The sequence below is a fragment of the Mytilus californianus genome, unplaced genomic scaffold (assembly GCF_021869535.1).
Source record: "Mytilus californianus isolate M0D057914Y unplaced genomic scaffold, xbMytCali1.0.p SCAF_6, whole genome shotgun sequence".
Taxonomy (NCBI): domain Eukaryota; kingdom Metazoa; phylum Mollusca; class Bivalvia; order Mytilida; family Mytilidae; genus Mytilus; species Mytilus californianus.
Window position 1 is genome coordinate 108,696,924 of NW_026262712.1, and position 27,987 is coordinate 108,724,910.

Genomic DNA, 27,987 nt, shown 5'->3' on the forward strand with positions numbered 1-27,987 from the left:
TAGAACTTGTTAAGAAATGACATCACTGCAAACACGTGCTTATCAATATTTCTAAGAAAAAATCCATTCATATTGACGTTTTTGGCATTTAACCGAATGATATGAGGTTATATATATATATTGCAAGTTAAAAATAAATGTTGCGTGTGGTTATTACAGTCCCTTGTTGTGATATATCCTTTATAATTATTATCTGGTAATTAGCTTAACCAGCAGGTGCACGGAAAATTATCTCCCTTTTCTGTTGTTACTACGCCGCCATTATTGTTTACATCGACGCGTGATTTTCAAGTTCTGACAAAGACTCCAAAATCTAAAAGATTCTTGTAAGTAGCAATGTTGTAAATGAAGGTTTATTTCCTCAAAGATTTATTTCACGAAATATGTGGTCAGTCTCGATAACTATCTATTTTATCTGGGTTTTATTTAATGTTCTGACTCTGTCTAAACTGCTGAAGCCGGTATCAGAAATTATGTTGTGGATTGTTCTAGAACGTATGGCAATGAATATAGAATATCAGAGGAGTTGATATGAAATAGCAATATCATATACTTCTTAAGTGTAAATCTCAAAAGCTAAAACTTGCCAATAATTTTGTATGTTACCTGTAGTCTGTACCAGTTCAGTTGTGACTGATTTTTAGTGTCCTCCACTTGATGATAAAATCATGCAAATATTTACCAAACTTGCGAGAAATATTGTACATGTATTGAGTTCCCTTACAAATGATCATCATTTGGTTCAGATTGGCTGAAGGACATTGTCTTCATGGGCAATCTTTTATTCTGATTCGGTCAATTTGAATAATTACCTCTAAAACAACAAGGGAAAATGTTTTGAATCTTAAGGGGATTGATGAATCAAAGACCTTCTTCAAACAATCCTCATTTGATATTAAATGGGTGGCTATAATCGTGAAATAGGTGGAATAGACCTCCCTTGGAAATTCTATGAGAAAGCATATTTCATCTACTTTGCCAATTTACTAGATTTATACCATTTGAAAAAATGACGATAGAAATGGTGGATACTGATGGAATACAGTTATGAAAACTCTCTAATATTTGAACACTCATTTACTCCTAGGAGGAATTTACAAAACTTGAATATATCCAAATTCTCAGTCTCTATTTGGAAACAAGACCTTTCAGCTATGGAACCAGTTCAGTCTTGTTCGTTTTAGCCATGTACCACTTGGGCCATGTAATAAAGTCGTTTCAGCTATACTTATATATCATATTTAAAGAACACGTTAATGTAATATATATTAAGTTGTATTTGAAAGGTCAATTAAGGTTGATTGCAGATAACACATAGCATCATTTTTCATAATTGCTGTGATACATGTAAGTACACAATGTTTAACTTTGAATCTGTAATTGGTCATGTTTCAAAAAAGAATAATGGTCTTAAAGAGTGCTGAAGTCCCAAGCTGAGCAAAAGCTTATGCATACATTCACTGTTATAAAAAATGCTAAAATCATATTTGACTGATTCCTTTGATATTCCCCTTTGTCAGAATGTTTGTACCTATAGCTATTTCCATGTGTCCACTGAGGGGCATTTTTGTCAATCACTAAGACACTTATTTAAGTATACAAATTAAGAATCCATGACAAATCGCCCCACTGGCAAATAGCCCCACACCTAATCGCCCCACTTTCTAAAAAATCACCCCACTTTTGTTTACCAACTCACCCCACTTATGAAAAAGATGCAATCCCGTTATATATCTTTGTGCCTGTTTGGTGTCGTCCAAGGCTCTGTGTTGAAGACCGTACTTTGACCTATAATGTTTTTTCTTTTACAAATTGTGACTTGGATGGAGAGTTGTCTCATTGGCACTCATATAAAAAAGAAGATGTGGTATGATTGCCAATGAGACAACTCTCAACAAGAGACCAAAATGACACAGAAATTAACAACTATAGGTCACTGTACGGCCTTCAACAATGAGCAAAGCCCATACCGCATAGTCAGCTATAAAAGGCCCCGAAATGACAATGTAAAACAATTGAAACGAGAAAACCAACGGCCTTAATTACTATATGTATATAAAAATATTAATTTTCTCGAACCATTTAGGTCACGGAAATTCCATTTTTTGCCATCAGTAAGGAGAGTTGTACAAATAATGTGAATACACAGAACCCCGATCCAATTCATCTTTTGCTAAAAATATTTATCATTTTCTGTTTTATATTTCCTAACATCATTCCATTTTTCTCTAATTTCGATTAAAATATGCCAAAACCTGCAGTAAAAATAGATGTATGCCCCAAATAAACATTCCCCGATTGGTTGAACTACTATGGCGTCGATGTAAAGCAACGCAAGCCTCGATGTAAAGCACACGCTTCCCAAGAGTAAGGAGAGTTGTACTAATAATGTGAATTCACAGACACCCGATCCAATTTATCTTTTGCTATAAGTGTTCATCATTTTCTGTTTTGTATCTACCAACAACATTCCATATTTCTATAATCCCGATTTAAAAATGTCGAAACCTGCAGTAAAAATAGATGTATGCCCCAAGTAAACATTCCCCGATTGGTTTAAAAGCTGTGGCCTCGATCTAAAGCAACGCAAGCACACGCAAAAATTTCCGTTGATATGTTGAACTTCGACCCCGGGATTCAGCCGAGGTAACCTTCAGCCGATTCACATAGAGATTTTCTTGCGCTCAAATGTAATTCTAAGTGAAGTATACTGGTTATATAAAAAAATGAAGGAAAAACAAATATGTAACACATAAACAAACGACAGCCACTGAATTACATACCACATCTTCTTATATCTTTTTTGTAGTTCTTTTCTTTTTGTTGAAATTAAGCATAAAGATGTGAGTATCAGTATTTCTGTGACATGAATGCCAACTAGCCCCACTTGTGAAAAATAGAAAAAGAAAAATCCTGCATAGACGGATCCAGGGGGGCTGGGGGGCCTGCCTTCCCCCCCCCCCTTTTGTGGGAAAATTTGATTGATCATGTAGGGAATCACTGAAGCATGACAGGAGCCCCCCCCCTCTTTTAGGTCAGTCAGCGGGCCCCCCTTATAAAAAGTTCTGGATCCGCCACTGTTCTGATGAATTGAGTCTTGCCAACTCGCCCCACTTATGAAAAATAGAAAAGTCCTGATGAATTGAGTTATGCCACCTCATAGTCAATAAAAAAAAATTAATAAATTTTCGTTTTTAAGTGGGGCGAGTTGGCAGACCTGAAAATTATATATTCATCTAGATTTTACCTTTTTTCATTAAGTGGGGAGAGTTGGCAGGGGAAAAATTAACGGGATTCAACTCTTTTCACAAGTGGGGCGAGTTGGTAAACCAGTTTGGGGCGATTTTTTTTAAAGTGGGGCGAGTTGGTGAAAAAGTGGGGCGATTTGCCAGTGGGGCGATTTGTCCTGCTTTCCAAATGAATATGCATTAAACACAAATGTATCTGTAGTGGAACTGATTTTCTGTTGTGTTAATTATTATTTAATCCACTACAACATTATTATAATATCTTGTAGCAAAAAATACTTTCATTTTCTTTTTTTATTCAAATCAATATTTTATTGATCATTTGGCATACATATATAATAGATATTGGGCTATATATTTGATCTGCCTCAATCGAGACTTCACCATACCTACTGATAGATAAAGATAAGATAATTTTCATCTTTACCTGGGTCTGCTGACTGTGACATTTTCCATACACTGCATCATACTTACATGTATTTTATTAAGAAATTCTTATCATATACATGTATAAAGAAATATTTACTTACCTCTTATTTTTTTATTCAAAACATTGATAGACACTGACATTAAAAAAACAATGGACCGAAACAACCAAGGCCGAACTGGTGTATGGCCTAACTGATTTATGGCTGAAAAGTCTCATACTACATATAAATCTTTATGGTTATATTGTGCTCCCATATTTCACAGTCATATATGCTATTGGTTTCAACCGTTTGATTGTGTGATCAAAGATGTATTATATTGCTGTGACTGCAGGTTCTAAAGATTTCCTAGCTACAATTTTCAAGGCTTTTTAAGAATCTGCATATCAGTAATAACTACTTTGTCAAATGAGACAATCCATAATATAAAGACTTATTTCTTGATGACTGCTATTTGCTGGATAATCATATGTCAAGTGGAAAATATTTAATACACACTCATGACAACATTTTCTTGAAGTTTACCTGCTTAAAACATTACTACTTATATTATAAAGATCTATGTACATGTACATGATGTATGCAAGTGATAAAACCTAGCATTTTTCCACACAAAAATTAACTTTGGCATTTACTAATTTATATTTCTTCATTATTGTGTATTCATCAAACTATTTAGTATTTAATCCATAAAAAATCCTGGATCAGGAAGTAGTATTTATACTGACTGAATTTTGTTTCAGAAAAAAAAATACAATGCCTCTGATAGAAGAAATAATTGAGGATAATGTTGAAATACCTCAGAAAGAAAAGGCAGTAAAGGTCAAAATAGAGGTCATGGAGGATAAAGAAAACAACATAAATGTTAACAATACCAAAGGTAAGTACTACAGTCAGGGGTAATACTTGTACAAGCGTTTTTATGCCCCCACCGTGGCGGAGGGGGCATTAAGTTTTACCCTTGTTCGTCTGTACGTCCGTCCGTACATCCGTCCCAAAATTGGTTTCTGTTCTCTAACTTTAGTTTGTCTCAACCAAATGTTATTAAACTTATACACAATGCTTATTACCACATAACACAGATCAAGTTTGAATTTTGGTGGCGTCACTTTTACTGTTCCAGAGTTATGCCCTTTTACAAATAGAAAAATTGCTGAAATTTTCGTTTTTTTCTAACTTTAGTTTGCTTCAACCAAATGTTATGAAACTTAAACACAATGCTTATTACCACAAAACACAGATCAGGTTTGAATTTGGGTAGGGTCACTTTTACTGTTATTGAGTTATGCCCCTTTACAAATGGAAAAATTGCTGAATTTTTCATTTTTTTATACGACCGCAAAAAAATGTTTGGGATCGTATAATGGTATGATTGCGTCGTCGTCCGAAGACACATTGGTTTCCGGACAATAACTTTAGTCTAAGTGAATGGATCTCTATGAAATTTTTTAAGAAGGTTCAATACCACAAAAGGAAGGTTGGGATTGATTTTGGGGATGATGGTCCCAACGGTTTAGGGATTAGGGGCCCAAAACAAGCATTTTTCTAGTTTCAGGATAACTTGTGTATAAGTATTTCAATTGCTCTGAAATTGTACGACAATGTTTAATACCACAAGTAGAAGGTTGGGATTTATTTTAGGGGTTATGGGGCCAACAGTTTAGGAATTAAGGGCCAAAAAGGGGCCAAAAACAAGCATTTTTCTAGTTTCCTGACAATAACTTGTGTGTAAGTTTATGGATCTCTCTGACATTCTACCACAAGGTTTTATATCACAAAGGGAAGGCTAGGATTGAGTTTGGGGTTAATTGCCCAAATATGTAGGAATTAGGGGCAAAAAAAGGACCAAAAACAAGCATTTTTCTAGTTTCCAGACAATAACTTGTGTTTAAGTGTATGGATCTCTCTGAAATTGTAATACAAGGTTCCATACTACAAAGGAAAGGCTGGGATCAAGTTTTGGGGTTATTGCTCAAAGGTGGGTTTCAAGAAGTTGGGAGGGATTTTTTTTCCAATCTTTTTAGAGGATTCATATTTGTTTTTCAAAATTTTTCAAATTTAGAATTTTTGAAAAGTTTCAAGAAGAAATCTTCAGTTGCACAGTATTGCGCAATAGATTTGTAAGATCTTTGACCACATTTATTTTGTGTCAGAAATCTATATTATGTCAAAAATTTGATCACAATCCAAATTCAGACAGTATCAAGCTTGAATATTGTGTCCAAATTTGTACCAACTATTCAGGGTTTGACCTCTGCGGTCGTATCAGGCTGTGCTCAGCGAAGCATGTAATTGTTTTCTAACTTAAGTTTGCCTCAACCAAATGTTATGAAAATTATACACAATGCTTATTACAACAAAACTCAGATCAAGTACAAATTTGGGTAGCGTCACTTTTACCGTTCTTAAGTTATGTCTCTTTATAACATTATATTCAAGCGGGGGCATCATCTGTGTCCCATGGACAAATTCCCCATTTATTAATTTACTGGTACAGGTAAATTATTTTGGAGGTCCAGTTATATCCCTTGGACATTCAGATATTTTTTACTTATATAAGTCTTATTTTCTTCTACTCTTGAATTTCTCTTGACTACATTGCCCTTATAGAGTGATAACTGTGTGTCATTAATAGTTGTCTTCACTATTCAGTATTGATAAAAGTATAATTTCATGGACAATGAAACTCTCAATTGTCTGTTATTTTCAAAATACTGCTCATTTACAAGCCTACAGGAAGCAATTTTTGAAGGCCTTGCACAGTTACTTAATAACGTTGGCAATAGATTTCTTTGCTTAGTTCTTGAGATAAAATGTAAAAATTAATTAGCAAACCAGAAAAATTTCTGTTCTCTCCATAAATATCATGTATATGGTTTCTTGACATAGGTGGAAATTTTCAAACAGCATCATAATGGCTTAAATTTGTATTAGAGGAAACTTAAATTTTCTGAATAAAGATTAAATATTTCTGATCTGGGTAAAAAAAGCCATTATAAAATATATGAAGGAAGTGAATTCTAACAATATCAGTACTATATGTACAGTATGTCAGTAATTACATGTAGATTGATATAGATACATGTACTATGTAGATCTATTACAAAGTAATGATCTCATTGAGCCATTTATTGTTTGTCTCCCTGTTTCTTTTTATTCTACAAGAGCATTTAGACACTTCTTTCTGACGTAATGAGTTTATCTAAAATATGAATGTACCCATCAATGAGAAATCAACCTAATGATGAAGAATAAAAATAAAATGACATCAGTTGATTTCAATGTAGAAATTTGGTTCAATGGACAAGATTGCTTTTGAAATGTTTACAAATGCTTTATTTGACTTAGCTCATATTCATGGTTAAATGCAATAAATTTCCCAACTACATTTACTATGTTGTAGAATCATATTGTGAAAACCCTGAACCCTTTGGATTTGCATTTTGCATTACAATATTTGATAAATACGATTGTAATTTTTTTCTTCATAATTCAGTTATTAATTTTGCAGAACAATTTGGTGAACATTATTTTTCCTAATAATTTAAATACATCAATGTAACTACAATGTATTACATTATTATTTCATTATTTTGAAAAGTTGAAAAGTTGGCATTTTGACAGATGAAAGTCCATAAAATGTGCTTAATCTAAAGTGGCTTAATGTCTTGTCAGTGCATAAATGGATATATATATATATCACAAAGGCGTGCGTGCGCAGAAACAATTTTGACAATGATATTGGTACTTTAATGTATATATACAGTAAAAATATTTTTGAAAAAGACAGAATAGTACAAAGGGTTTTTTTTTTCCAGAAAATTCCAAGTCTAATGGATCAAGTGATAAAACAGAACCTAACAAAAATGAAAAACCGAATCAGATAGAGAAAAAAGACAAAGATAACTGGCCAAGGTAAATATAATTTAAAAAAATAGTTATATTGAAAATGATAGAAATGTACATTGTATTTACTAAAGTCGGAATGTTCAATCATATAAAATAGATTGGCCCTAAAATATTTATAGCAAATAATGTAAGTGCTCAGATGATGAAAAATAGAATATTATCAGACAGTTATTGACTACCTATTGCTGATATTAGAAATAACTGTCAGTGGTCTTATAGATAGATTTACTGAAGATTATAAGAAAGGACAAACAATGCAGTGGCTGATCCATTGGAGTAGAGGTCATATGCCTACCCATTTGATTGCCATAGAAAAATTCTCATGTTTCTCACATTTTACATGATTTTCTAGCATCAATCATCCAAAAAAAAGACATTCTGTTTCCTTCAAAAATCCTGGATCTGCCCCCGTTACGTATTGTATTTCTTTCTGTATTCATCAATTTACATTTTATGCATTTTATTTGACCATTAATTACACCATGCAGCAAAGGATATTGGAAAACTGTTATTCTATTGTTATTTTAATCTTTCCTTAAGTCCAGCATTGTGAGATAAACATTTATATTTGGGTGACAATTTTTTGGAACTGTTAAAAAGTTTTAATAATCTTTTGTCATATCGAATCTTTCACTTAATGTTCTACAAAGCTTTGATCATGGTGGTCAAGTTAAGTTTTTATATGAGTTTTGTTCCTATGTATCTGTACATGACAGATTCATCTTTGCTATGTGCATTATAAATGACAAGTATGTGTCCATCTAATATATATCATATATTGCTTTGACATTATATTGGGATATTTAAAATGTTTGCCAAGCTTACTATCCTTACTTCCACCTTAATCTATTTTGTATTTTATACAGATTGACAAAGGCATTTCTAAAGCAGCATTGTACAGATATGAAGCTTTATCGTACCCCACATCTAAATGATGTTCTATATCTACATTATAAAGGTAAGTAATTTGTCATTAAGAGGTCTGCTCAGTTTAAAAAATGAGATCCCCCCCACCCCCCACCTACAATAGTAGGGGCATGTATATTCCCAGTCTAGTATTCCTAGAGCTTGTCACCAATACACATTAATACAGAAAAGGGTTAAGCTTTGAGGTCATAATTATGTCAAACAGGTAATTGTTGTAAACACAAGACCACTCACTCTCACAAGGTGTCCGTTATGGATTAGAATTCAAACATTGTACATAGATTACTTTTGGATGTATTTTAAAACAATTATTTTTGACATGACTGGAGATCAAAATTACAAGACTTTTATTCAGTAAACATTTTATTTTTGTTAATGATGCTCATGTACAACACACTCGTCAAACTAAAACCTGTTAAGGGCCCCTTTTTTACTTTGCATATACAGAAACTACTGAGGTCAATGAAAAGGCTACACTTTTCTTATTAAAACTATAAAAATGCTCTCAAGCAATATTGCTATTGGTCACAGCTCTTTATATTTTTGAGGGGGGGTTTCCTTTTCTTCTGATCTTGCTTGACTTCTAATTTCAGATTTCTGATATACATGTAAGCATACGCTGCTTAATTGTATGATTTTGTTTGCCACATCAGCTTTGTAAATAATTAAAATCAACTATATTGCAGTCAAGAAAGAATGATTACTCCTCAAACTTTATAAAGAGGGAAACGAAAAATAAATTTTCAAACTTCATCTCATGCAAAGTGAACAAAGTTATTCACATTTGGCTTTAGTTCCTCAACTTCAGACAACTGTGTCAGTGAACCTGTTAGTTTTTTCTTCAACAGAAAAGCATGAAAAGAAGAAAAAACATAAAATGATAGGGCAATACATTACATGAATTTAAATAATGTACAGTGCATAAGAAATTTCAGATAATCACCGTTTAAATTTGGGTAGTGGAATTCAATACGCAAGCTGACTTTTAACATGGTTCCAAGTTTTTGAAGCTGGAATTTTTCTGGCTCCAACTATTTTGGACCCATGGCATCCCCTGAATTCCTAGAGCCTGTTACCATTACAGTTAGAATTCAAGTATTCCTTGAGCCCATCACTACTTCAGGAAGAGTTCAGGTTTTCCTTGAGAATATAGCTATCAATATAAAAGATATGGTTCAATTATTCTTTGAGCTTGTCACCATTACAAACAGGGGCAAAGTATTCCTTGAGCCCGTCACCAATACAGAAAGAGTTCAAGTAGTCACAGATAGAGTCTGTCATCACCAAAGAAAGGTTTCATGTTTCTATTTATTTGCAACATTTACTTGTTAAGTACACCAACTTATGATAGAAATTGTCAATTACTGATTCAAGTTCCCTTTCCGATACAACTTTATAGCAAATCTAGCCTTCTAAATCTTTAAGTGGAACTTGATCTTGTTTGTGTTATTTTATTAATCCATGGTTTTAAATATCATTGTAGGTATTTTCAAGATTGAAGCACTAGAAGAGTACACTGGATTGAGATGTTTATGGTTGGAATGTAATGGATTGAGAAAAATAGAAAACCTAGAAAATCAAAAAGAACTGAGATGTCTGTATCTTCAACAAAACTTGATCTCAGAAATAGAGAATCTGGAGCCTCTTGTTTGGTTAGATACACTGAATCTTAGCAACAATAGAGTCAAGAAAATTGAAAATTTATGTAAGTTTTTGAAATATTATTATGAATTCAAATTAAAATGGTGTAATATTATTGTTACAAATTTTGTCTTTGTCTTGTCCATGATGATATCCCTAAAAGCAAAAAATATATGCAAATCCATTGACAGCAGTAATATTTCAGAAGTTAAAAGAGCAAGACAATCTATATTTTATATATTGTTGGTTCATGGTCTAACATGTGTTATTTTTTCTTAATTTCATTTCCACTGTTCAATAACCTAATTAAGTCAGTATTAGGGATTTTGTTTAATTCAATATCTCAGTAACTTTGAACAAACTTATTTGGTCAGAATCATTGTAAGGTATTATGACTGTGCTTTGTTTAGTTTCTCAGTTACTAAGAGTAATACTCAAATATTTATTGTACAATAACTATAAACCAATTTACTTTTTCAGCCTGTTTACCCAAGATAAATTCTCTGTATATCTCACATAACAGAATTGAAGATGTTGAGGATATTGAACACTTAGCAGAATGTGATTCACTGAGTGTAGTGGATTTGTCACATAACAAATTAAGTGATCCCAAAGTTCTAGAAGTCTTTGCTGCTATGAAAAATCTGGTAAGATATAAAACAAGGGTTAGGTCTACCAGGTACTTTGTAATCCTCTTGTCTGTCAAACTTTTAGTTTGCTATGAAAAAAGTATTGCCGAAATTAACATTTTGTATTTTATTGTCAATGGCACAGTAAATTTTGTATGTGACTATATAAAGGTACTATCAGTTGTCAGATTAAACTAAAGGAACAAATAATTAACGGTGTAAACAGCAGTAAAAATAAAAATAAGTACATATTTTACAGCACAAATATGTTCACTTTTAACAAAACAGAAAGACTTGAAACACAAGTCATTGCTTAGTATTTATTAATTTTAATTTTGCTTTTAGGTTTTAACTGTATTATCTGACTGTTATTCTGATTAAATATTTTTTTCTTTTTTCTATTTTTCAGAAAGTATTAAATTTAATGGGAAATACTGTTTTTATTTTTCAGAAAGTATTAAATTTAATGGGAAATACTGTTATTAGGAATATAAAGAATTACAGGAAGAATTTCATTGTTAAATGTGTAAGTATCTAATCATACAATTGTGTGTTAATATACATTGCTTACATCCATCTAATCATACAATTGTGTGTTGATATACATTGCTTACATCCACTTCATTTGAACGTTGGTGGATAGTTCTTTAGTTGTCTCATTTGCAATCATACCACATCTCCTTATCTTTATATAGCAAGTTACATGTATGATTTTAAGGAGTTTGGATGAACACCATTTGACTTTTACTGGAATATTTCACTTCAGCCTAACACCACTGAGTTTGGGGTTCAAGCCTTGTTCCAATTGTTTGCAAAAATTGAGTGTTGTTGCTTGTATTCAATCTATCTTTCCATGACAGAGTTAATAAATGTCAGTCACTTGTCAAAGCATATTGATTTACCACAAACACTTTGCCTTGACAGAGTTAATAAATGTCAGTCACTTGTCAAAGCATATTGATTTACCACAAACACTTTGCCTTGACAGAGTACCACAAACACTTTGCTTTGACAGAGTTAATAAATTTCAGTCACTTGTCAAAGCATATTGATTTACCACAAACACTTTGCCTTGACAGAGTTAATAAATGTCAGTCACTTGTCAAAGCATATTGATTTACCACAAACACTTTGCCTTGAAATTGTATGAATAAATTGAGATGTAGGTTATTGTCAATAAGACAGCAACCCACCTTTTTTAGCTCACCTGGCCCGAAGGGCCATGTGAGTTTTTCTCATCACTTGGCGTCTGTCGTCCGTCATCGTCTGTCGTTGTCCGTCGTCGTCGTTAACTTTTTACATTTTGAACTTCTTCTGGAGAACCACTGAATGGAATGAAACCAAACATGGCATGAATGTTCCTTATGAGGTGCTGACCAAGTGTTGTTACTTTGTAGCGGATCCATCATCCAAGATGGCCGCCAGCAGGGGACTTAGTTTAACATAGGACCCTATGGGAAATACATACAAATGTCTTCTTTTAGAGAACCACTGAATGGAATTAAACCAAACATGGCATGAAGGTTCCTTATGAGGTGCTGACCAAGTGTTGTTACTTTGAAGCTGATCCATCATTCAAGATGGCCGCCAGCAGGGGACTTAGTTTAACATAGGACCCTATGGGAAATACATACAAATGTCTTCTTTTAGAGAACCACTGAATGGAATGAAATCAAACATGGTATGAATGTTCCTTATGAGGTGCTGACCAAGTGTTGTTACTTTGAAGCCGATCCATAATCCAAGATGGCCGCCAGCAGGGGACTTAGTTTAACATTTGACCCTATGGGAAATACATACAAATGCCTCTCTTAGAGAACCACTGAATGGAATGAAACCAAACATGGCACGAATGTTTCTTATGAGGTGCTGACCGAGTTTTGTTTCTTTGAAGCCGAACCATAATCCAAGATGGCCGCCAGCAGGGGACTTAGTTTAACATGGGACCCTATAGGAAATACATACAAACGTCTTCTTTTAGAGAACCACTGAATGGAATGAAACCAAACATGGCATGAATGTTCTTTATGAGGTGCTGACCAAGTGTTGTTACTATGAAGCCAATCCATAATCCAAGATGGCTGCCAGCCAAGGACTTAGTTTAACATAGGACCCTATGGGAAATACATACAAAAGTCTTCTTTTAGAGAACCACTGAATGGAATGAAACCAAACATGACATGAATGTCCCTTATGAGGTGCTGACAAGTGTTGTTAATTTGAAGCTGATCCATCATTCAAGATGGCCACCAGCAGGGGACTTAGTTTAACATAGGACCCTATGGGAAATACATACAAATGTCTTCTTTTAGAGAACCACTGAATGGAATGAAACCAAACATGGCATGAATGTTCCTTATGAGGTGCTGACCATGTGTTGTTACTATGAAGCCGATCCATAATCTAAGATGGCTGCCAGCGGAGGACTTGTTTAACATAGGACCCTATGAGAAATACATACAAATGTTTTCTTTTAGAGAACCATTGAATGGAATGAAACCAAACATGACATGCATGTTCCTTTTCAGGTGCTGACCAAGTGTTGTTACTTTGAAGCTGATCCTTCATCCACGATGGCCGCCAGATGGGGACAATGTTTAACAAAGGACCCTATCGACAATACATACAAATGTCTTCTTTTAGAGAACCACATACTGAATGGAATGAAACCAAACATGGCATGAATGTCCCTTATGAGGTGCTGACTAAGTTTTGTTACTTTGAAGCTGATCCTTCATCCATGATGGCCGCCAATGGGGGGACTTCCTTTAACATAAGACCTTATGGGAAATACATACAAATGCTTCTTCTAGAGGTGCACTGAATGGAATGAAACCAAAACATGGCATAAATGCTTATGAGGTGCTGATGAAGTGTTGCTACTTTGTTGCCGATTTACTGTTCAAGATGGCCACCAGGATTTTTTATTAAATTACAGGACCAATATTAAACCAAATTTGGCCTCACTCATTATTAGGGTATCTGTTATGATTTTAATCTATTTTTACATGATTTCCAAAACCAAAGTAGGATCAGGTGAGCGACACAGGCTCTTGAGAGCCTCTATTTTTGAGCTCACCGAGGCCCGAAGGGCCCCATGTGAGCTTATGCCATCACTTGGCGTCCGTCGTCGTCTGTCGTCGTCGTCGTAAACTATTTCAAAAATCTTCTCCTCTGAAACTACTGGGCCAAATACCTTAAAACTTTAACTAAATGTTCTTTAGGGTATCTAGTTTATAAATTGTATCCGAAGTTTTGATCCATCGACAAACATGGCCGCCATGGCTAAAAATAGAACATAGGGGTCAAATGCAGTTTTTGGCTAATATCTCAAAAACTAAAGCTTTTAGAGCAAATCTGACATGGGATAAAATTGTTCAGTTGGTCAAGATCTATCAGCTCTGAAATTTTCAGACGAATCGAACAACCCATTGTTGGGTTGCTGCCACCGAATTGGTAGTTTTAACAAAATTTTGCAGTTTTTTGTTATTATTTTGAATATTATTATAGATATATATAAACTGTAAGCAGCAATAATGTTCAGCAAAGTAAGATCTACAAAAAAGTTTATATGACCATAATTGTCAATTGACCCCTTAAGGAGTTATTGCCCTTTAAAGACAATTTTACACAATTTGTTCATCAAGTTTTCTAACATTTAAAAATCTTTTCAGAAATGCAGGTGAGCGATTCAGGCTCTTGAAAGCCTCTTGTTTAAATACTTCATAATTGTTTGAAGAGAGAAAACCCAATCTCTAAATTAGTCAGCAAACACACAAGCTGTCTTTTTAACCAGAAAGAATAAGAAATAAAACAAAATTTAATAGATGCGTCTGGGTTATAAGGCTTTTAGTTTCTCTTGTTGTCCTTGCACAAGGTGGTTTTTAGAATTAATCCTATGTAGGACATAAACATTATAATAAGGGGGTAAAAATTAGTTTGTATCTTGAGCAATGATATAATATCACATTGTTACTTAGTTCTTACGTCTCACTGTTGCAATGATTTAACATTACAGAAACATTTGAATTACCTTGATGACAGACCAGTTTTCCCTAAAGATAGAGCTTGTGCTGAAGCTTGGTAAGATACACTTTGATAAAAAAAATGAAATGTAAAATTATTTTAAATTTAATTTAGTGGATATTTTAGGGATCATTTCTTAAATCAAGATGAACAAAAATAAATCTCTCACGGAAATTTTCCCTCTTTAGAGTATAAGTACAGATTTCTTTGAATTTGTTATCTAATGCATATTTGCAATACCATTTTTTTTTTGCAAATGTTAAAGAATTGAGTTTGTAGACTTTTATATATTACTTGGAATGGCATGTTGCAATTTTATGCACTATACATATTTAACATAAAAGAATTCCTAGTTTGCAAGTTTTCCATTACAATATAAAAGCATTTCAAATGCTGCAAATTTAGTATATTTAAGTGAGATTCATTACTGATATGTTTATATTATTCCAAAGCTACTACATCCAAAAATATATTTTAATGCTACATTTAAAAATAAAGCGGGTCTGAAATACATATTATAACCTCAACAAGGACTTCAGAACAATAAACGTTTGTTAGCAAATTAGGTACTTTTTGGTCATAAAGCTCTTCAACTGTTTCGGTTCTTATACATCCTCCTCTTTCAAATATTTGGCTTTGAGCGTTCTTGATGAAGATAAATCCAGAAAATTGTTTTGGATGCATGAAATAAATAACGTGTTGTTTTCATTTTACAGCACTGGGTTGATACCTTCTGCTGGTGGACTATCAGTCCCCGAGAGTATCATCAGCTCAGTAGTCAGTACTTTTGTACTGACATGATTTATAACAAACCTTTCTAAAATTGTCTGTTTATAAATTTTAAAGAAACTAACTCCCTCAGGCAAAGTTGACCTCAGATGGATTTGGCTATTTTTTTAGGTTCTTTTTGGTCATACAGCTCCTTAACTGTTTTGGGTCTTATATATCCTTGGCTTTCAGATATTTGTCTTTGAGTGTTCTGATGAAGGTAAATCCAGAAAAGCATGTTGGATGCATGAAATTAATAACATGTTGTTTTCATTTTTGGGACATTTATATTTCAGGGCCGAGGGTGGTGTTGAAGCAGAAAAGGCAGAAAGAGAAAAGTGGATAAATAAAGAAAGACAAAAGATAACTGACAGTGTTGAAGGTAAGAAAATAAATTATAAAGTACCATAAAGGAGAAATACTATCAAAAGATATATTTAAATGCCTCTCAAGAATTATGCAAAAGATAATGGCTATTTTTCAAACTAATTCATATTAAGAAATTTACAAGAATTTTATTTTTATCTATGATTCAGCCATAAGAGAAATGAATTGCAAGGAATTCACTGACACAGAAATGCTATAAAGGGAGATAAACCATTATCTTAATGAGAAACTACTTTAAAACATTTTAGAGCAAAAAAAAGTAGAATGACAAGTTGATTGATAGTCATGCATGGCATCAAAAATAATTTACAAGGCAGAAATAAATCAGAAAGTATATTTTGGTCTATAAAAGAACAGAATTCTTATGTCACAAATGTTATATACATGTATATGTATTGTATGGTCGTATGTGTTTTGTAGTTAAGTCGTGAGAGTTGTGTCCCTTTGTATGATGATGATGCATATTTGATGTGATGTTATCTGTCTCTTTGAAATAAACGTGCTATGGAAATAGATGTTTTTGTTGCTCTTAAGCAAATATAACTTTAGCGGCATGGGGAGGCAAGTATATGTCCCCCCATGTACGTAATATGGTGGAGGACTTCAAAACGGTCCCTTTGAGTGTATTTTATGTGAGCTGTCCCCAAAGATGAAGAATCAACTTTCTAAAAGTCTAAAACACGAGGCTGGCGGCGCCATTATTAAATTTTGACCACGTTGAAATCTTGGAATTTTCGTTAAGTGGAGTATAGCAGTACCATGCAGTTGACACTGGAACCAATTTTTGGATTTTATGTTAAATTTTGATGTTTTTAATTTGGATTTAGTCAATATTCAGAAGTCACCATGGGAGTTTTCGTCAACAAATGAAAACGGTAAAATTTAAGGAACTGTTTTTAAACTACATTGTACATGCATATTAATATCAAAAGTATTTCGCAATTGTTTATTGTCATCTGAACTTTAATTATCATTTGGACTGTTGGACGCGATCGAAATTTCTACACAAACAATTAAACTTTTAACCGCAATTTGGCGTTGGTCTAACATCAAGAAATACAGCTGTGTATGTTTATGTGTGCAGAAAACTGTAGCATGTGTCATGTGACGTCCCGGCCTATCATCTTACAGTACTTGGAAAATAGTTGCTTAGTAATTGGCATTATCTTTAGTAACTAATCAGCTTGACCTATATATGTATTTAGGATTTAGCAGGGAAAATGTGTTACAGTTTTGAACTATTTAAATTCTACTACAGACGGTACGTGTGAGATTTATCTCGTCGTACGCTACCCAGTTACAAGGACAAACACGGACTTATTTCGAATATTAATTATGAATTCAATTTTGTCTCAAGGATTTTTCTATGAATTATCTGGTATGAGTGTATTGTTTATACACAACATTTCTGTTAACAGTTGGACTGATTTGACAGCGGATTGTCAGTAGCGATGGGATAATAGTCATAAATAAAACCTAGGTTGATATTGACATTTCTGGAGCTTTTCATTTGTTTCATCTTTATTTTATTTTTGTGAGCGTGAAGTATGAGAGATTGGACATGTTAGAGAGGGAGAATTAGTCGTATTTTCTTTTACTGACATATGTTACTTATGAAGTGTTTCATTGATGTAATATTTACCATTTTTTTTAAGGGTTAAAGGTCTCTGATGATTATCTATCATTTTGTTGTATACAGCTACATTTATGACAATATTCTAGTATTTTCCATTTAGTAGACTGAGTAAATGTATCAAATGCATTTTTTTTTTGTGTTGTTGAATGGACGTAATGCGTGCATAAGGTCCTAAGGGGGAGATCGAGATGCCAGACGTTCGGATTTTTCTGCATTGTTGATACTGGTGTGTATGCCAATGGATGCTGGATGTGAGAACTGGTCAGCCACGAACATTTCAGTTATTATAAATGTATTTACAAAGATTATTTGGAAACTGATTTTAGTCTTATACGGAAGTGATTATATAGTTTGAATTTATAGTGCAATTTTTCTTCTTCTTGAAATTGTATATGGATAAAACACATACACCTTTTTGATAAAATTTGGGAAATTTTCTTTTTGGGGGCGGGATGTTATATACATGTATATGTATTGTATGGTCGTATGTGTTTTGTAGTTAAGTCGTGAGAGTTGTGTCCCTTTGTATGATGATGATGCATATTTGATGTGATGTTATCTGTCTCTTTGAAATAAACGTGCTATGGAAATAGATGTTTTTGTTGCTCTTAAGCAAATATAACTTTAGCGGCATGGGGAGGCAAGTATATGTCCCCCCATGTACGTAATACAAAGGAATCCTAAATTGGTTCAAAGGTGAACACTGGAACCTAAACTGTATCATGACCAATATCAGATCAAACTAGCCACATAGAAGACAAAAAGGGAGTGATTAATACGTAGAATGACTATTATATAATTATCATATGTACAAAGTGGGATTTCAATTTCAACTCAGAATAATTCAATTAATATAATCAAAAACATTTCTTTAACTAATATCATCTAACATTTTATTTGTAATGAAATTCTTATGTAGTAAGTATAATTGTCTTGAAAAATCTTACAGCATTGACCAAAATAAGGAAAGAATCAGTAAAACAGAAAATAGAGAAAGAAATGAAAGAAAGAGGAGAAGAGGGAGAGGTGGATATAGAGAGTGTTGATTGGTTAACTGGCTCTTACAAACTCAAATCAGATGTAGAAAGTGAACAGACAGAGGAAGAAATGCCAATCATAACAGGAAAGCAGGCTGAGGAGGAGGATGGAATATTTTCTACCAGAAGTTAGTTTCTTTCTAAATATTGTGTGTTACAGTATTTGAAAATGTAATTTTTTCTTCTAAAATGTGTCCTTGACCTCATTTTCACGGTTCAGTGACTGAGCTTATTCTTTTTAGTCATCATAAGTAATTTGATATTTAGTATATAGATTCATAACAAGGCTACATGTTCATCAGACAGGATTAAACTGACCTTGACATCATTTCATGGTTCATTGATTAACTGATTAAGGAGTATATAGAATGTTTATGTATAAATATCCCTTTGGTAGGGTTCATCTGAACTTGACCTCATTTTCATGGTTCACTATTGGTGAACATTCAGTTTTCCTGATCAGGTATGTATCTCAGATACTATAAGCAATATGGTCAACTATATTTGGCATATAGCATCAAAGTAAAGGCACATGTCCATATAACAGGGTTCACCTTTTATTCATGGATCAGTGAAAATGTTAAGCTCATGTGGTACCTGGTATGACCTTGATCATAAAATTCTTTTTAAAAAGACTTTTAATATTAAGTTTAATCATGATCAATAAAGCATTTTCTTATATTCTGGTTTTAAAGATCCATTCTAATGTCCCATTTATCTTTTTTTTATTTTTAGAAAATATAACAAAAGATGACTCAACAAGAATATTTATCACAGACACAGGTGAGATACTAAACTATTAGTCAAATGAAATGTAAATGAAGGTAATAAATAGTAGCAAATTTAAAAGTTTTACAGAATTTGCTACTTAAACAGACATCTGAATGTACAGTACTAAGTAATGTGATTCATGATTGAGGTCAGATATCATCAAAAGTAAAAAAATTGATGTAAAACAGCCAACAAAATTAAGCATGAAATCTAGGTCATTGTGATCCGAGTTTTAAGCAATGCTGTCATGAGTGTTCTAGATGCATCCAGACAAGATGATTAATGACTATTTGAACTTGAATGTGAAATTTCAGCCTATGAAACATGAAATTTTAAGATGACTCAATTTTGGGTTACTAACACTTCAAAAAAAGTCAGGACTGTAATTTTAGAAAAGCATTGGAAAAATGAACTTGACATAAAATTTTACCAAGGTTTATCTGTCGATCCTTGCTACATGGATTTTCATATATAGTTGACTGTTGTAGTCAATTACAATCTGTCAACAGGACAGGTATAATAAATTTCAAAGTCAATTACAAATTACTGTAATGTTCCGTAGACTGATCCGAGTTCAAAAAGTAACCATAACTGAAATCTTACATTCATCTTGCATAGAACACCATTGAAGTAAAGCCATTGAGTAAAGGTATGTGACCTCATATTCTGTGATGTATAGCAGAACTGTCTCAGATGCAATGCAGACTTCATTACATGATTGTAAGACAAATACTTTCTGAAAACAGGCTGTGCACAGGAAAAACACATTTAGTCACTTGAGGATAAAATCTTACCTATCACTGAGGCAAATTTAAAAATTATAACAAGACTTGACTGGAATTCATAATACTGGCATCTTGATCAAGAATCCAGAAATTTTATCACACAACTTCGATCTTTTTGAGATGACTTAAAAGTTGGTGCCCTTTTACCAAATTTTTGAAATCACACTAGATTCATATCATCTAACTTGTATTGACTGTTTCATCGCATTTACTTCATTATTTTTTTACCATTTTTCTAAAAACGTTCAAGAACAGTTTTGGGAAGGCAACAGTTTAAAATTGAAATGATTTTAATGACTCCAAATGGTAAATTTATCAGACATCACTAACGTTTCTTTCGATTTTAAAGACGAAATTAAAACCAGAAGTTTTGAGAAAATACTTAAGTACGAGTAATTCCGGATTCATTAAAAGTGTTTAAATATAACAGATAATAGTTGCACTCGTTTAGTTTAGCATTAAATCATTTTGCATATTAGGGTCTAATCTGCTGAAGACAATTCCACGCATGCATATTACATAGTAAATAAAGCACATGTGTAACTCGTGAAAAATTACTTTTTTCTACGTAAATTAAATAAGTTTTTAATCTTTTAAATCAGGATTGACGATTGTCTTTGCTGAAAAGTAAGTAATAATGAAGACAGTTGTCATGGAATTTTAATTTCTTTATGATATTAGGTCTGAGCTTGTGATCAATGTCAGATGTGAATTTAAAACATAGGTAAAAAGTGATTAGCAGTCATTAGCCAATATTTCCCGGAGGCATTAATAAAGTTATTTAGGAGGGCACTCAGGATTATCATACTATACTGGAGTGGCAGTTTAATTACAGGAAAGGGATTACAAAACAAAAACAAGTGCAAAATGGAGATTAAGAAACCCGATCTCAATGAAATGACCGAAATTATTTCTGTAAAAAAATAAACTTTGTCCTAAATCCCAATCTACCGTTTAGGACAAATAGCTTTCAGTTTAGGTCATGACTGGCAAATATGACAGTTTCCGGACCCTTGATCTTGATGAAAGTAACTAAAGATGTGATATTTAAAACATAGATTAACTTGATATTTTAATTGAATCAAATAAAGTTTAAACATTTAAAATTTTAAAAATAAAGCAATAAATCCCCCCAAATGTTAAATAAATGTTAAACAGGTATTTGATATAGTATTCATTAAAACTTAAAATTTTGTACATTTCAGGAAAAGAAGATGAAGATGATGAATTAGAGGTATGTTATCTTTCCTGCGTCAGTATTTTGTCTACACTGACTTAAATGAGCTGTGCGGGGAAAAACAATTTTATTTCTATTTTAAATAAGTATGAAAACACTTCAGTAAAACCAGTAAAAATGAACTTGGTACAAAATAAATGTAACTTAACTATATTCTGGTCATGAATGTATATATAATGTTGCTGTTCCATTTCTTATATATTTGAGGATGTAATTGTGTTATATGCAGTGCCTTATATTGCACAATACTTCATGATGTTATTTTTTTGCTCTTTCAAATACAGTTTTAGAAGTGAAAATAATTGAAATAATTGTATATTTCTCCAGGATCTACCAGATTTAGAAGATGTAGATGTTACAGACCAGATCATTTCACAAAGCCAGGATAAGGTACATTATTTTGTTTGCTAAAACTATCCTTATTTTACATGTCAGTTATGCCCTAATGACTGGTAGTAGAGTTAATTTTAATAAGTATGAATAAAAGTAAATAAATAGGAAAGGTCAATGAGATAGCAACCACACAAAAAAAGTGAAAATAACTTGTGGTATGTTTGCCAATGAGATAAATATCCACTAAAAACCAAACGACAAGGGCGCATTTACAGGTCAGTGTACACCCTTCTACAGCTATGAGCAAAAACATACCATATAGTAAGACATAAAAGTCCCTGGATATCCAAATGTCAATCAATTACATTAATCAAAATAAAAGCAGACAGCAACCAACAACAACCACAGGACTGCAGGTTTCTGGCTTTGGACAGGCAACTACAGAATGTGGCAGGATAAATCTTGTTTTTGAGAACTCAGACCTCCCTGTAACCTTGGACAGTATTTCATACAGATTCTGAAGATGTTCTTTGCCAAGATAGACTTAATAAATACAGTATTTACTTGAAGAACACTTTACCTTGATTAACCTTAAATTACAAATAAATTGTCACTAGAGCTTTGACTGATCATTTGGTGATGTTTTTAAAACTTGAAGTCAGATTATTAAAATGGTCACAGTTGCAAGTCAAAATTCAGTCTTAGCTGCTTCTTAATTAAATACAGTAGTTCAAACATTTCACCCTGTTTGTGAGAGACTTAAATACAATGGCATTTGCCTTTGACAAAAACTTTCCACATAAAAAAATTAACATTGCATTGCAGCTCTTCTGAAAAGTTTTTTTATTAACCTTCAGGCTTTCAAACCAAGGATTGAAATTCTTGATGACAGTGAATCAGAATCAGAGGATGAAACAGACAACCAGTCATCAAAACCAGTCATACAGGAAGTGATATCTTCCTCTAAACCATTGATACAGGATATTACAACATCATCTAAACCACTTATTGAAGAAATTTCACAAAACGCCGAAGAATTAACATTAGATATTGAAGAGAATAAACCATCACTTATAGATGAAATGAACGAGTATGCAGTGGAAGAAGAATCATCGGAAACAGATTTGAATGACATAAATCCAGATTTCACCCCATCATACGATTCTGTCCAACATGAGCATTCGGCACAACTGTTACAGGAAATGAAATCAATGGACGATACAAACTTTATTAAAACAGGTGTTATGGACCCGAGTAAAGTAATTGAATCTAAACCTCCAAAAACAAACAATCATCCTTTAGCTGACTGGGATGATTCAGAATTAGACTGAAGCTTTATGCAAGTTAAACTTTTTGGTATTAAATGTGTTCAGAAATTTTTTAAATTCATAATTTGAAAAAAACGTAAGGTAAAAAGACCTTAAAAAGACCAATCAATTAATGAAAGAAATTATACCAAGATATTCAGTAAAGAATATTTCATCTTGCAAGGAAATATAATAAATGAACTGCTTCAGATAGAAATCAACCTTATGCAAGTGCACATATATGTAAATGTATAAGACTATTGATTTAGGAACATTCAAATACAAAATGAAAGATGAATATTTGTCTGTTTTGTAGGGTTCTTATAACAACTCAATTATCAAACAGTTACAGACTTTGCATAGAGATTTTTCAACCCGAAAATAGGATAACAGATGTATTGATATTCATTTGCATAAGGTTGATTTCAATCTGACGGAGCTCGTATATTGAATGAATTAAAAGAAGTAGTTTTCAAACATGGAAAAAATCACTTAAAATTTTGTTGACGAAATGAAAATATTTTGAATCAAGGTCAATTTAATTCATCCTTACATTATTAATCAGAATGTTTTCCATATATTTCAATTTATTTTAAATACTATGTATTTTTTGTTAAAGTTTATTAGTTTAAATTCATCTAAACCAAAACGTACTATTGGCTCTAACACTTGTAATGAGTTTTTTGTAATAAAATGTGTCAACAACCAGTTTTAACATTATTGATCATGGACTATAGTATTTACTGTTTCATTCAGACTGGTAAAAATCCATACAAACTTTCATGTGATATTAAAATATCAAATTCGTCCATTTACAATATCATGCAGCTAGTAAATAGTTATTTCATAGTGTGTTTGATATATTTATATTTATTTATCTTTTTACAGTAAGCATTCTGTCCATTCATTTTAAGTAAAGGGGGGTGTCAGATATTATCTTAAAACTTGGGGGAATTTATTTTAAATTGTGCAAAGTCATTCCTTGGCTTCTGCAATTTTTACCAATTTTTCCAGTTTCTATATCCTATACCAGTGAAGAGAAAGGAAGGGGGAGGTTAAAAAGATATTGGAAAAATTGGTAGAGGCTAGGAAAACTATTATAACATGTTTGAAATTGGAAACATGATGAAACATTATAGGATTTCTATAAATATATATCGATAGACCTAATTGTACTTCATTTTTGGTATATTTGAATATGCTGTTTATGATAAATTTGATCTAAAAACAATTTCACCTTGTTATAGTAGTGGTGTTCTATGGTATTCCCATAGAAGAACAGTTACAATAAGTTGGGGATCACAAATGGTGCAGTATCATTCCATAAACATAATATTTTAACAATTATGAAATGCTTATGTATTTTTTATTCATTATGATTTCTTTATATTTTTAACACAGGAAATTTCATATAGAATAATGTATACTTAGATCAGAGGCATTATTGCTTGCTTTTCTGTTTTTCCATCCAAAGTTTCTTATTGAAAAAGGCAATACAAAGATGAATCACAAATTTGTAAAAATTTATGATCTGATCAATTATTACAAAACCTACACATTTACTGCTAAAATTACTTTTATACACTCTTTGTTCATGTGACATTTTACTGCAGTTCTCTCTCCATAAACATACTTGATAATACATTGTACTATTTAGATTTACTTATACTTTTGTGTAGCAATAAAACAGTATAAATTTTGACCATATTTAGATTTTTTCTGTATCAAAAAATTCAAATTTTTTTACATAAATTGTATTTCAAATTTCTATCATTATTTATTATTTCTATTATCATTTTGAATAATATTGGAGAACTTTGTTCACCCTGTGGCTTGAAAATAAGAAAAAAACGTGTTATTTCCATTTTTTCTTTCATTATACAACCGCAAAAAAAATTTTGTGGTCGTATATTGGTATGACGTTGGCGTCGTCGTCGTCCGAAGACACATTAGTTTTCACACTCTAACTTTAGTTTAAGTCAATGGATCTCAATGAAATTTTACCATAAGGTTCAATACCACAAAAGGAAGGTGGGGATTGATTTTGGGGGTTATGATACCAACAGTTAAGGAATTAGGGGCCAAAAATAAGCTTTTTTTGTAACTTCCAGACATAACTTGTGTGTAAGTGTATGGATCTCTCTGACATTGTACTACAAGGTTCCATATCACAAAGGGAATGCTGGGATTGATTTTGGGGGTAATTGCCTCCAAATTTTAGGAATATGGGGCAAAAAAAAGCATTTTTCTAGTTTCATGACAATAACTTGTGTGTAAGTGTATGGATCTCTCTGACATTGTATCACAAGGTTCCATATCACAAAGGGAATGCTGGGATTGATTTTGGGGGTAATTGCCTCCAAATTTTAGAAATTACGGACAAAAAAGGGGCAAAAGAGAAACATTTTTCTAGTTTCATGACAATAACTTGTGTGTAAGTGTATGGATCTTTATGAAATTGTACTACAAGGTTCCATAACACAAAGGGAAAGCTGGAATTGAGTTTGGGGGGAATTGCCCAAAAAGTTTAGGAATTAGGGGCCTAAAAGGGGCCAAAAATAAGCATTTTTCTAGTTTCCAGACAATAACTTGTGTTCAAATGTATGGATCTCTCTGAAATTGTACTGCAAGGTACCATACCACAAAGGGAAGGCTGGGATTGATTTTGGGGGTATTCCCTCAAAATTTTAGTAATTAGGGGCCATAAAAGGGCAAAAAACAAGCATTTTTCTAGTTTCAGGACAATAACTTGTGTGTTAGTGTATGGATCTTTATGAAATTGTACTGCAAGGTTCCATATCACAAAGGGAAAGCTTGGTTTGAGTTTGGGGGTAATTGCCCTAAACGTTTAGGAATTTGGGGCCAAAAAGGGGCCAAAAAAATTGCATTTTTCTAGTTTCCAGACAATAACTTGTGTTCAAGTGTATGGATCTCTCTGAAATTGTACTGCAAGCTACCATACCACAAAGGGAAAGCTGGGATTGAGTTTGGGGGTGATGAATCATAAGGGGGTTCAAAAAATTGGGTGGGATTTTTTTTTCCTTTTTTTTCTTTAAAATTTTCTTTTTTAAATTGGTTATTTCTGATTTATATATAAAAGCAAATAATAATGATATGGTTTGAATAGGTAGATTAAAATTTTTTAAGTTCTTAGACCACTTTCATTCTGTGTGAGAAACCTATGCTGTGTCAAATATTTAATTACAATCCAAATTCAGTGCTGTATCAAGCTTGAATGTTGTGTCCATACTTGCCCCAACTGTTCAGGGTTCGACCTCTGTGGTCGTATCAAGCTGTACCCCAGCGGAGCATTTTATTTTTATTCTGCAGTAATAACCAAATAAATTTATATCTTGTGTTTGGGTATAACTTTGTTGACTGCAGCATTGTGTATCTTTTTTGTTTTGATAGTGAGACTTTTATTGCTAATGAAAAACATTTTATTATTGTACTATTAAGAATTCTTTAAAGATATAATGTTTATTTATTGAAAAATGTAAAAATAAAGTATTCAGAAAGTAGTTTCTTCAAATATTTGAAGTTGTGTGAAATCATGGATATTACATTGATTATTTATTCTCTGTATCAAAACAGTCTTTGTCAGCCAACAACACCAACCATAGACACAATTTACATATTGAGTATATGCACAACTATTTTAAGTTTATAATTGGCTAGGAATAGCATAGCGCCTTTTAGTAATTTTCAGGTTTTTTCATGGTTTTGAAATTACAGTAATTGCATGCCAATTAGTAAGTCTATAGAGGAACCAGTCAGGATTAGCAGTAATTACATACCAATTAGTAAGTCTATAGAGGAACCAGTCAGGATTAGCAGTAATTACATACCAATTAGTAAGTCTATAGAGGAACCAGTCAGGATTAGCAGTAATTACATACCAATTAGTAAGTCTATAGAGGAACCAGTCAGGATTAGCAGTAATTACATACCATAGTAAGTCTATAGAGGAACCAGTCAGGATTAGCAGTAATTACATACCATAGTAAGTCTATAGAGGAACCAGTCAGGATTAGACAGTTGACTTGCTTTGAAGACAAGCATGCTTACTATTGCACTTCTTTCACACTTTGTTGAATTTTTTGTAATGAAATTTCAAAGACTACTGCTTGGGATCAGTGAATGTATCCCATTATGTAAAACCTAAGAAACACACAAGTTTTATTGACATTTCAGTTTACTATTATGTATTTGAACAATGTTTATTAATCTATTTTCCATAAACAGGACAAATCTTGATCAAAGGCCACAATCTTGAGGACGAGGTGCTCTTAACACCAGTCTTCACGCTGAACCACAGGCCCAGCAGCCCAGGCTTGTAAAATTGCTCTCGGGCCTATACAAATCATATCTAAAGGCCAACCGAATCTAACTAAGATTTTCCAAAAATTGAGCTCCGGGCCTGTAGATTTTAAAAATAATCGTGAAGACTGTAACACTAATCAAAGCTTTGTAAAACCAACAAGACTTCATTATGAAAGTAGTGACTGATTTTACTTCATCGTCTGTTTTTAAGATTGAATCTGTACAAGAACACATTAGTATCATAATTATATAAATCTAATTTCATGTCACTTATTTTTGCTTTCACCCCTTAAATTACATTGCTTAGTGAAGAAGTAGCAGATATAGTTTGATATTATCCTACGCTCTAACTCACATCCTTCTTTAAAATAAATAAGCATCCTAGTCATGACATAGTTTATTTTTTAAGCCATTTTGTCTTTAATTCATAAATAGTAACACTACACAGAAGAGCATCCTTTGCAGTCCCACAATATTGAAATGACTTAATACTACTGTGTTGGAAGTATGCCACAAAAGTAAATTACAGTCTTCAAATGCTGAGAAATAATAATAAGTTGGTTTTTTTACTACCGCAAAAAAATTTTGTGGGTCG

The 27,987-nt window shown here is 32.7% G+C and overlaps 1 protein-coding gene and 1 long non-coding RNA gene across 3 annotated transcripts; one reads left to right on the forward strand and one right to left on the reverse strand.

Annotated features, from left to right (window-relative positions):
* Positions 1–252: 252 nt before the first annotated feature.
* LOC127704266 (dynein axonemal assembly factor 1-like) lies at positions 253–26,590 on the forward strand. 2 transcript variants are annotated; one of them, XR_007983207.1, is made up of 15 exons: positions 253–326; positions 4,420–4,556; positions 7,495–7,591; positions 8,452–8,543; positions 9,996–10,217; positions 10,634–10,800; positions 11,234–11,308; positions 14,801–14,865; positions 15,873–15,958; positions 18,549–18,764; positions 19,372–19,419; positions 21,398–21,426; positions 21,757–21,819; positions 22,620–25,700; positions 26,023–26,590. XR_007983207.1 is itself a non-coding variant. In XM_052208255.1 (14 exons), the coding sequence occupies exons 2-14, from the start codon at positions 4,433–4,435 to the stop codon at positions 23,091–23,093; spliced, it is 1,758 nt and encodes a 585-aa protein (XP_052064215.1). In that variant the 5' UTR covers positions 253–326; positions 4,420–4,432; the 3' UTR covers positions 23,094–26,590. The 2 variants fall into 2 exon arrangements, 1 of the variants encoding a protein (XP_052064215.1); XM_052208255.1 differs by having other exon boundaries at positions 22,620–26,590.
* On the reverse strand, positions 26,547–27,955 carry LOC127704320 (uncharacterized). The gene is made up of 2 exons (XR_007983224.1): positions 27,519–27,955; positions 26,547–27,357 (listed from the first exon to the last, which is right to left on the reverse strand). It is a non-coding gene; the product is annotated as an uncharacterized LOC127704320 (long non-coding RNA).
* Positions 27,956–27,987: the final 32 nt, after the last annotated feature.

What these genes read in the sequence shown, in the direction of transcription:
- LOC127704266 (XM_052208255.1), top strand. Translation starts at nt 4,433, where the DNA reads ATGCCTCTGATAGAAGAAATAATTGAGGATAATGTTGAAATACCTCAG. An exon ending in CAAGAAAATTGAAAATTTAT is followed by an intron (nt 10,218 to 10,633) that starts GTAAGTTTTTGA and finishes TTACTTTTTCAG; the next exon opens with CCTGTTTACCCAAGATAAAT. An exon ending in AGAGCTTGTGCTGAAGCTTG is followed by an intron (nt 14,866 to 15,872) that starts GTAAGATACACT and finishes TTTATATTTCAG; the next exon opens with GGCCGAGGGTGGTGTTGAAG.